The sequence below is a fragment of the Dufourea novaeangliae genome, unplaced genomic scaffold (genome assembly GCF_001272555.1).
Source record: "Dufourea novaeangliae isolate 0120121106 unplaced genomic scaffold, ASM127255v1 scaffold133, whole genome shotgun sequence".
Lineage (NCBI taxonomy): Eukaryota > Metazoa > Arthropoda > Insecta > Hymenoptera > Halictidae > Dufourea > Dufourea novaeangliae.
In genome coordinates, this window is record NW_015374011.1 from 1,108,918 (window position 1) to 1,120,078 (window position 11,161).

At 36.0% G+C, this 11,161-nt stretch overlaps 3 protein-coding genes across 6 annotated transcripts; 2 read left to right on the top strand and 1 right to left on the bottom strand.

Moving 5' to 3' along the window:
- Positions 1-421: 421 nt before the first annotated feature.
- LOC107188578 (peroxisomal membrane protein PEX14) lies at positions 422-2,363 on the top strand. The gene is made up of 4 exons (XM_015576888.1): positions 422-654; positions 830-1,153; positions 1,229-1,464; positions 1,911-2,363. The coding sequence occupies exons 1-4, from the start codon at positions 598-600 to the stop codon at positions 2,077-2,079; spliced, it is 786 nt and encodes a 261-aa protein (XP_015432374.1). The 5' UTR covers positions 422-597; the 3' UTR covers positions 2,080-2,363.
- Positions 2,364-3,624: 1,261 nt separating this feature from the next.
- LOC107188559 (CTD nuclear envelope phosphatase 1 homolog) lies at positions 3,625-6,870 on the bottom strand. Of its 3 annotated transcripts, none has more exons than XM_015576865.1 (5): positions 6,721-6,870; positions 6,242-6,308; positions 5,955-6,156; positions 5,583-5,800; positions 3,625-4,263 (listed from the first exon to the last, which is right to left on the bottom strand). In XM_015576865.1, the coding sequence occupies exons 1-5, from the start codon at positions 6,808-6,810 to the stop codon at positions 4,118-4,120; spliced, it is 723 nt and encodes a 240-aa protein (XP_015432351.1). In that variant the 5' UTR covers positions 6,811-6,870; the 3' UTR covers positions 3,625-4,117. The 3 variants fall into 3 exon arrangements, with proteins under 3 accessions (XP_015432351.1, XP_015432350.1, XP_015432352.1); XM_015576864.1 differs by having other exon boundaries at positions 6,712-6,870; XM_015576866.1 differs by lacking the exon at positions 6,721-6,870 and adding an exon at positions 6,514-6,585.
- A 1,338-nt stretch (positions 6,871-8,208) lies between these two features.
- LOC107188561 (mRNA-decapping enzyme-like protein) lies at positions 8,209-10,983 on the top strand. Of its 2 annotated transcripts, none has more exons than XM_015576868.1 (4): positions 8,209-8,638; positions 8,942-9,422; positions 9,519-10,013; positions 10,120-10,983. In XM_015576868.1, exons 1-4 carry the CDS (start codon positions 8,430-8,432, stop codon positions 10,357-10,359), a joined length of 1,425 nt encoding a protein of 474 aa, XP_015432354.1. In that variant the 5' UTR covers positions 8,209-8,429; the 3' UTR covers positions 10,360-10,983. The 2 variants fall into 2 exon arrangements, with proteins under 2 accessions (XP_015432354.1, XP_015432355.1); XM_015576869.1 differs by having other exon boundaries at positions 8,942-9,395.
- The last annotated feature ends 178 nt before the right edge of the window (positions 10,984-11,161 follow it).

An 11,161-nucleotide genomic window follows, 5' to 3' on the forward strand; every position in this document is an offset into this window, starting at 1 on the left:
CCAGGATATATAGCAATTTGATATTTCAAAGTTTAAATTCAACTTTTAGCTGTTATATTTGCGAACACATCGGTTGTATATTTATAGGGCAAACAGGGTTGTTGTATTGATCCCAAAACCGGTAGTTATACATTTATCAGCATAATCAATATTTAATAAAAATCTACAAAATTGTAGAAACATATCAGCGAAATGATTTAACAGTTTCCATTGTATCTGGACGTTTTAAGAGAACGTTTTATTCACAGAAAAACGATTCGTCAGGTCTAATGATAAAAATGTTGAGTGGGTCGGAGCCTTGATTGTATGTTTTTAAGGTGTCCGAAAATTTGTACCTTTCTCCTCATTTCAATTCCACATGAATGACGCAGCTTATTCCATTCAAAATACAAAGTCCAATATCTTGATACCTTGGTGTTTAAATACACCTATTCTCTTCTTTCAAGATAGTATATCAAACATTTTATATCAACGCGTGCGCATTACAATACTTTTGGATGGTTGTGTATCTTAGAATTGTAAAATGTGATATGCACTTTAAAATATTGAACATCGCATAGTTATGAAATTTTAATATAAGTGGAAACGTTTATAATTATGGCCACGACTGACCAAGATGCAAATAACAATAACCTTCCTTTACGTGAAAATTTAGTAAGTTTTTATTACCGATTAGGTTATACATATTATTTTATAGTATTTTAATAGCCGTTTGTATACTTCAAAATTTCGGTATATCGATGAGAATCGATCTGTACATTGGATAGTTACATAACTAAAGAAAAAATTTCTGTAGAGATAAAAGATAACTAACACGTTTTTCTTTAAGGTAAAAACTGCTGTGGAATTTTTACAAAACCCTAAGGTAGCAAGTAGTCCTGTAGGGCGTAGACAGGAATTTCTTAGAAGGAAGGGTTTGACAGAGGAGGAAATTAAAATTGCTTTCAAATTAGCTTCCATTGACTTAACTGCTGATCATAATGTTATTCATAAACCAAAAGATTATACTGTGGTTCCTATACCACCAGGTCAAGTCTATCCATATTTTCAAGCACATCCATACCAAATAACTTTATACCATAAAATTAAAGAATTTTTTAATGCTACTGCTCTTATTGGAGCTACAATATATTGTGTTTATTGGTTCTACAAGGTAGTGCTAATATATTAGTCTTAACACCAGCCTCATGTTGTAATCATACCAAGGTTTATGTTCATTCTATTACAGAAATTTATTGAACCATTCTTATTTGGTCGAAAAAAGAAAGATACCATAAAGGATTCAGTTTCTGAATTAGATAAGACTATTCAAAATTCTATGAAAGAAGTAAAACAGTCCATTTCAAAGGTTGAGGATGATGTACAAAAACTCACACAAAATCAGTTTCTTGACCCAATGGTACCTCAATTAGTACAAGAACTGAAACAAGATTTATCTAGTCTTAAGACCTTACTGTTATCAAGGTATATGTATACAAGTAATACATTACAATACTGTTAGGATTATAATACATGACCAACAATTTGGATAATAATATTTATTGCTATACAAGTTACTTTGCTTATACATCACTATTTCATGGTGAAATTTATACATTCATAAGAAGATTTCTTTACAAGACATTATGCAGACACATACAAATTTATGTATATTCCATGTCAATCATACCAGGACATATTTGTCTACAAATACAAAAGTAATATGCTTTTGGAAAAATCAGCTACAAAATATATTTGTTCAACTTTGATCAGTTAGAAAAAAAGAAAACATGTAAAAAACACAGAGTCTAGTCTCAATATTTTATACTACATCATAATTAGGGTATCCAAAAAGGGGATTCAGGCATAGTATAAAATTTGCGTAAAAATCGTGACATTACTATTTACCAGAGTATTTAAATTTTAAACAGAAAACAATTTCCAAGTGCACCAGCATCTATACCGTCATGGCAATTAGATGCTGCAGGTACAAATCCGGAAAAACCAACTGAACGAGAAGATGATGCTGGAAGTGGTAGTAGTACTAATAATTCAGATAGTTCTCTGGAAATGATTCGTGAGGATCCACCCAAGGAGTAATCTTACAATATTTTATAAACTGTCACTTCCATCACAAGAGTCTTCGATATGCAGGATATTCTATGACGTATATCCAGAAATAATGGAAACTGATCATGTGTAATATATATTTCTGAATCAATTGTTGCTGATATTGCATTCAATTTACCCAATTAAATGTTATTTCATCTATTTCCAACGAAGACGAATTTGTATTTTATTATTTCTACAATGGGTATGTTAAGGCTGCTATGACACAAAGGGATACATGTAATACACCTTTTTTTTTAAATAATAATAATAATTCTTTCAAACTGTAGTTATTACTTCATCTACTTAATAAGTTCCTGAAAAAAGCTAACACTGTTCCCTTTGATTGTAATCGATATTTCACCTTTGTTTTTAAGGCCTCTCGAATTGTTCAGTAACATTCTTTTTATTTTCAATATAATGTCATTTAACTAATGTATCAGGAAAGGTATAAAAACCAAAAATAAGTACTATTTTTACAAACTAAATATGTACATTTTAATTCGTACTTAAATTTAAAGAGACAGTCGCAATACAAAGAACCACATTAAGCCACTGATCGTATTTATACAACAGATCGTATCTTGCACAGTGTATTTGACATTAAAAAAATTAATATTTCGACATATACATACAACTGCACGTATGCGACAGCAGGAGACATACATACATGTACATACAGACACATTATGTACAGATAGAGATTTTTCATTGAGTACGGTGTAATCCTGCTCTTTTCTATCTTTATTACCCATGGCTAATCATATTTTGGGATAAATTACAATTAGTAAATATAAATTCACGTGAGCAACTTGTTCGATACACGTCAATAAATAAACAAATGTTCTCAATTATATACAAATTAATTGAGAACAAATTATCGTTATCATTTTAATTCTTGTGCACATGGGTGTATCCTCCTATTTCCAATCAATGTTTCACGATTAAGTAATAATAACATTTATATATATGTATATACGTACATGTATATATGCATATATAAATATTATGTGAAATTCACGTTTAATGGCTTAATTACACTGTTCATTCGCGCGATCCAATCATTCTGCAACAAATACATTCCTCGTCGTAATATGTACAAACCATATAATATTCAATAGTACTTTTGAATGATTAAACAAGCGAACAAAGTATACAGTCGTGTACGTCCAATTACATCCTTTCACTGTTACTTTATTCGTCTATTTTTTCTGTATTTTCCTCTTTTCCATTGACATATTAACATCGTACATCGCAGTTTTAAATAATTCTAATCTTTTCCTCAAAACTTTGATGAAATTAAATCGTCTCTTCATAGTTCTTTAATACTTCCTTTTATTAGTAGGTAATCAGGATAACTGCCTCACTGATACAGTGAGTAACAGCAGAAGTCCCTTTGAAGTGTGACTTAGTACTTCATCATTCTTTCTTTTTTTTATTCCTTACACTACACCCTAGTTCTAATAATATAATATATAACAGAAATAACTCGTTTAAAAAATATAACATTTTTGCTTTTTCTCATCATGTGTGGCAAAAAAACATTCAGTATAATATCTTTACTTAGAACAAAATTATTTAGTGTGAAGTATACGAGTCCGTGTTATTTCAAGAACTCGATCTTTGGCAAATATATCTTTTTAAGAAAATGTGGTGTATGTGTATGCGCGCGCGCGTGTCTCTCTCTCTCTCTGTGTGTGTGTATGAATATATGTGTATATATTAATTATTGCGCACACATGAACATAACGAAAAATATACCAGGATGTTTTGTGCTGACATAAATAGTTCGGTTGAAGGTCCCACTCCCTTTTCTTCTTAATCTTACTCGCTACGGTTCCGTATTTTGTTTTGTCGTGTTAACGAGCGTAGAAAACGAGGACAGGGTAAAGGGATCATCGTCTCATCATTCAGGCAGCATCCTAATGTCTATTATCCGTAACAATAATAATCCTAGATTAAACACGCTAAATTGTTTTTCGCAGTTCGATCTCTAATAAATCTAACGCTTCGATCAATCCGGGCTATGCTACCAAGTATGATGTAAATGTAAATTCCTGGAAAGAACGGACCGCACGTCTTGCGTGAAACGTAGTGCATCCAAAACTGGGAGTAAACTCAACAGAGCCGTGTCCCCCGCGTCGCTAAACCACGACTTGATTGGTATCGCGTTATCTGTGATAACAGAAAGAAATGTTTTGAAACTTGTGGCAGAATTAAAAAAAACATAACGATACATATTTATCAATCTAAATGTCTTCGTACAAGTAAAAATATCTAAATACAGACGAAGCCACAGGTGTACTAACATAACATCCAAGAAGTGCAACTTCTAAAGTACATTCTTTGCATATGCATCTACCGTGGAAAACGTAACGCGTGACAAAATATTAAAACTACTATTTTCTTGGATGCTACTGAGTAAAAGCTCGGAATATAAAAGTAAAATCTAATCTATAAACTCGGTACCTGATGCACAGGGATTATTAAAAAAAAGTATCTAAACAGTTGGAATTATTTTACTGCCGAATCGGCGTAGTGTCCAGTGCTTATTCAGGTGGAGGAGCATTTGGCAATTGATCGTATTTTTTACATTATCCGTAGGCCTGTATTCAGTGCTTGCTTACAGAACATCAACGCTGATAGCTGCAAATAGATATGGTTTTCGATCAGATTATTCTGAGCTGTGGATCTTGGTTGTTTGTTTAGCCGAACTATTGAAAAAATCTCGTTGCAAGAGTTAAATCGTTCGAAAACAAAATCGTATGAAGGAAATATGTATTGAAATCGTATTTATGCTGAAAGTCGATATCGAGATAGAATTTAATATCTCGGAAAAACGTGTGTGCAATTCTTACATTTAAAAAAAAAATCGTAAAGTGATGATTATTGAATATCACCGTCACATATACGATACTGATTGCGATCTACAAAACAGAATGCTGTAGGAACGTTACGAATGGCAAAACACAAGCACCTGAATTCCCTGAGATTATGATTAAATGTTTCATTATGAGAATAATCTTTTTGTGAACTTGATTAGGAATTATCTAAAGATAATTATGAAACATTTATTTAATGTTTTCAATTTAAATTAGATTGTTCCACTACTCGTATAGTTGTGCACATGTAAGCAAGTTCTGACTACAGGTTGTGATATACAGTACATGATACAATAGTAACAATGAAATTACGAATCTAATGGTATAAATATGCATATTAACGCGTTCGCTGCCGACGGCTCCGATCGAAGCAGCCGACAGCAAACGTGTTTAATTAAATTTCATCGTTTGTCCATGACCTGTATGTGCAACTGATTTACATACAAGTATTATTGTATCATGCTGGGGAGGAAAATGTAATAAGTTTACATCGGATAATTGTTTTTAGTATACGCCGAAAAAGTAGAAAGTTTTTATGTTAAATTAGGCAATTACATCATTGGGGCAATGTACAGTGAATATTTTTACAACAAAACCAAGATGTATACTTACGTGGGTAAGCTCTGTAGGCTCCAGGACTATTATCAAGTATAAAGACCGATGCCAGGTCTGGACAAATTGCAGACAGGTCTTTAGTATAAGAACCCATTTCTGGTGTACAATGTTGCCTATAATATCTGCGTCTTAGAATACCTCTGTTGTTATCTAACTTATCCGCAACAGCTGCTCCATAGATTTCCATGGAAGCAGTGAAGACCACTAGTTCATACCTGCAAGACAATAACATGAAAAGTTTATGACTTAAAAGAAGAGAACCACTACCATATGCAACTGATTACAAAGAATCCAAATGATCTTATCTGTTAGATATAATAGATACAAAGTTTCTTTCAAAGTATAATACATTCTGATAAGTAAACTTACCATTGACTAACAATGTCTAAAAAGAAATCTACATGTGGTCTTTTATGAACAAAAAATCTGACCGGATGTCTGTCTATTGTCACCTTAAGAACAAAATCTGGAGGTGTACCAGGCCTAACAGTTGGCCTTGCTACTCCATCGTGATGAGAATGAATTAATGTTTCATCTAAATCCAATACTAATACTTTCCTGTGAACTATACCTAGAAGACACTTTGGTTACATATAAACAACAACAAGTATTGTCATTTTATATTGCATGAGCAATTTAAATTTAACAATACTCACAAAGCCTGTGCCTTGACAATGGAGACAGTGGGAAGATTTCATATTTAACAGGTTGCATTTGTGATATCTAAAAAATAATCAATTGGTCATAAAAAAAACCATTTATTATGCACTGAATTGTTATACTACCGAGCAGTCAACAAATAACAATATACTGAGGCAATTGGTAAAACCAGGAATAACACTACGTGGTGACACCAAAGATAAGAAGTTTCAATCACAAGACTGGATATATTCTACTTGTAGCCAGTGGTGCATATAACTCTACATACATGCTGTACTGTCACAACAAAATCATGGATCGAATACTTGTCGAAAACAGCGAGGAATTTCTCGAAATTAAGGAAAAGCTTGGACCGGCGTATCAATGGAGTGCATTGGCACAGCATTGGAAGAGGGGAGTAGGGGATGTTATAGTGGATAAACAAGGAAGAACACTAGCTGATAAGAGGCGCGAAGCACCTACTTACGGCTCTAACCTGCTTCTTGAGGAGAAAGCAGACACAAGTCCACACACGGGAGGCCATCAAGAGAAAAGCTCTCATCCCCATCTGCAATTGCTTCAGCATCTCTACTGGTCTTCTCACCGGGCCGAAGTCCGGCAACACTTTATCTCCAGTCTCTCTCGTCTCTGCGTTAGACACAGGGTCTCCTTTTTTTTTTCCCCTTTACGACACTCCACTTCGCGTTTTCAACCGTATTACACAAACTTTCCCCGTAAACAAACGTTCTTCACGCGGACCGGGTGCATGGGATCTGAACAGTTACAAGCATATTACGAACCGTCCGCGTACGATAGCGCTCTGCACGTGTAAACAGGCATTCCCGTATCTTGTCATGGTTTGTTGGCGAAAATCCACGGCACGGAATCTTTTCTCACGCACACCACGCAGTAGCGGCCGCCATCTTTCGCACATCGACCCAATTTTTCCATGCGCTACGCTGGCGCGCATCGTCTTCTGAAAATTCTATTTTACACGCGTGCATAATACAAATCACGGTTCGAATTTCCATCGGGCGCACCACCGTAGCACGTGGAAAAATGTTCAACGTGACGACGGACCATCGGGCGACCCGCGAAGTGTTGCATAATGGGAGCACGAATGAAACCGGTATACACGAAACATTTGCTCACACAATTCGATGATTCGCAAGCGTGTTTTGAAACCCGAGTATAAGTTTCAATTGCGTTTTTTTATTTCGTGGTGCATTACCGCATGGTAACGATGATAATGATGTGGTACAAAAACTGCCAACATGTGATACAGATATACTATATGTATGTACAAATTGAAAGCTAATGAGTCTCCACTGCAATCAATGGACGTAAAGCTAGATACGATTGATAATGCTGATTTTATTCTTCTTACAATGATAAGACGAGTAACAGTCGCATCTGATTAGTATTTAAGCATTACATTCGAATTCTTTGTTCAGCTATGGCTAAAAACCAAACCACGCGGTCAATTATTTCCAATGAAGATGGCGTAATGCATATTATCTTTGCGTGATACCATTCCTAAATAAGTTACACTTACGATATTACTAAAATTCACCAGAGCTTTTACGAAATTAATCTATTTCTCGTGACACTATTTCACGAAGGATACGAGAACCACGTGCGAAATGTATCAATGAAAAGCATTAATCGTCGCTTTTAGCATTATTTCCTCTCTTTCGTCCGAGCAGACTTACCGCAATGGTGCAAAATTTAAAAATAACTTTCTCCGGGGACCTGTAAAGCGCATTTATATGCATTTAACGATATATGGATAACGCACGGGATTATATTGTTGCCCGTATTGTTGGCTTGAATTTTCAAAATTTCAATCGATCTGATTGGACAAGCCCGGTGGACGACCCTCCTTTTTCAGTTGGACGTCCATTTTACCTCACCTGATTGCTTGTTTCCCCACCAATCGGAGTCAAACGTTGGGCAAAAAGGAAAGGAAGCGTCGGCATTCTGTGATGATGTTGCTTACTCACAGATGTAACAAACGATATCAACTTTAAAATCTAGTATGACGTTTATTATACAAGCAGCTGCTTGCATTCTATCAAAATACAGTACCGTTAGTGATCAACTCGTGCGAGAGACCCGAATTTCAACGGACCTGTAGAAAGTCCCCATCGAGCCATTCGATTTTTTTTTCCGCGCTCTGTATTTACGAAGTCCCAAGAGAACACGATGACGGATCTAACGGAGTTACAAATGAACGTGGCCGCTCTGAAGCGAGTGGACCCTTATGTGAAGGATATTCTTGGGACTGCGACGCACGTAGCACTGTACACTTTTAATGCTGTTAATAACGAATGGGAGAAAACCGACATCGAGGGTGCTTTATTCGTGTACTCGCGAAATGGCGAGCCCTACAACAGTGTTCTTATAATGAATAGGTAATATATATTGTGTCCACATTTTCACATAAAATGCTCATATAATTGCAATGAAAGTCAAGATAATAATGTATAGGATATTAATGATCACACGTGTAATATAAGAATCTATATGTTGAGACTTATATTCCAAGTTTTGGGGTATCATACCATGTGCTATGTAATAGTTTTGATGGAGGTTACAGTCTAGCATCGTACAACATAAAACACATATTGGGGAATTGTTTGAATAATAGTTAAGCAAGTTTATTTAGATAAGTTGTGTAGTATAGGGCAATATATACTTTCAATAATATTTTACAGATTAAATACAAATAACCTAGTGGAACCAGTTACACAAGGTTTAGACCTACAGTTACAAGAACCCTTTTTACTCTATAGAAACTCCAGATGCAACATTTATGGCATTTGGTTTTATGATAAAGAGGAATGTGTACGTATCGGTGCAATGTTGAACAAGCTTGTTAAAGATTCAGAGGAGAGCCGTAAGGCTAGTAATAAATCTGCTGTTAATGTGAAAAAGAGTTCTGGACCTACTGTGAACAATGTTGATATATTTAGTATGCTCAGTAAAGCTCAAGAAGATTTTAATACTAATAGAAGTAGCACTGCCAGTGGGGCAGGTACGGGGGAAGTACTTAGTTCAAAATCCCCCTTGGTCACGCCTACAACAGAAAACATGTCTGGTCCTCTTGCTGCTCCATTGGGGCCAGATGTTACATCGCAGAGTGTAATGGACTTTTTTGCAAAGGCAAAAGTTAGTACTCCCATCAGACTTGATCAGGTCACAATACATGAGATTTTTTCTTTAATCATTGCACATATTGTTAGTAAGGTATCCGCTAGGCAGGAAAATATGTAGGTTGTTGCAATTTTTTAGGTTAATACTGGACATTTTAAGGCTGGAGATCAACCTACTCCAGGTGGTACTGTTGCGAGTGAAAGCAAACCTTTACTTGCACGCTTAATGTCTCATCCAGCTGCTCACACTGTGGAACACATTGAAAAGCAACATAGATCTATTACCCCGCAACCGACTAGTACTCAACAGCAATCTCAGGCAACTCCTCCAGCTAGAATAATAGTGAACAGTGCCAGCAGTGTTTCTGCTACAAACAGATCTAAGCGACGAAGTAAGTCTGGTACTCAACAGGATTCGATGATATCCACAGCTACTTCTATGAGTCAGGATGCAACACCGTCCGCGAATCAGAATACCTCCGATACAAATGGTACGACAGGATTCCTTAGGATACAGTCACCGACAAACGCATCGTCCTCGAACTCAACAAATCATCAGGCCTCAGACGTTGTTGGCTCTAGTAATTCGAATCCCCTAGCATCTTTGTTCTTCGGTCATGCATCTGCATCAACGGTGAGTTGGAGGTGTTCTTGTCGGTTAGATTCGTAGAATTCTACAGGTCGTTCAAGTAGAGAGGGATTGTGAATCTTTTATTTTTTGTTGTTCTCTATTCGATCAGGCATCGGATGATATCGTTCCGGCAGCACCTGCTATGTCGGGAAGAGGATCGGCGCCAGCATTAATACCCCCTGTTATGTTCGCCGCACCTAGTCCGCCCGAAACTCTAGCGCGACCATTAGAACCATTGACGAGGAACCAGCTTCTTCAAGCTTTTAACTATCTATTGAGAAGCGATCCAGATTTTATCAACAAACTTCACGAAGCTTATGTCAAATCGTTCGGCGAAATTCTGTCCTAAGGCTTACGAATTGTTAACGTGACGTAAATGTGAACCCGTCATGCGGGTTGTGACGGTCGACTGATTAAAAACGATCGAGCGAAAAAAAAAACAAAGGAGCCCAGTATCCCTATGCTATAACATGTACATAGACGGTACCGTAATTTCGTGCTCGATTTTTCGATTGACAATTGACTGGTTGCCCACTTTTCGTTGGGGGAGAGAACAGAGGATAGATTTAAAAGGAGATACATACCTTAAACAGTATTTTTATAAATTAATACCATTTTTCTCCCGGGGAAAAGTTACGGAATGGGCCGCGACAATGCGTTAACAAGGTATGAGCCGTGTAACAAAAAAAAAGAGAAACAAAACAAATATTGCAACAAAAAAGAAAAGAAACGACGGACAAAGAATGTGGAAATTGTACGATTTTAAACTGTGATGCCAAAACATTTATATTACGCTAGCGTTTTATGGTTACTACTATTTTGGAGACAGAGCGAGAGACAAATTTTTCTGAGCCGATCAAATGGAATACCTATTTTACAGAGTAATGACATACCCCCTCCTATATACCGGGTATTCGATATGGTATGTGTATGTAATTGATAAACTAAAAAAAAAAAGAAGCAAATAAACAGAGACCGATTACTGAAAAATCGTTTCAATGTATTTCAAAGTCGATCTTTTGCATCGATTCATCCCTCGTAAGTAACACGCGCTGTAAAACAGATGTCGCGGGTACAGCTTCACAATAATTAATAACTATCGCACGGTTATGCTACATTATCACAATACAATAATATTTATATGGAATACG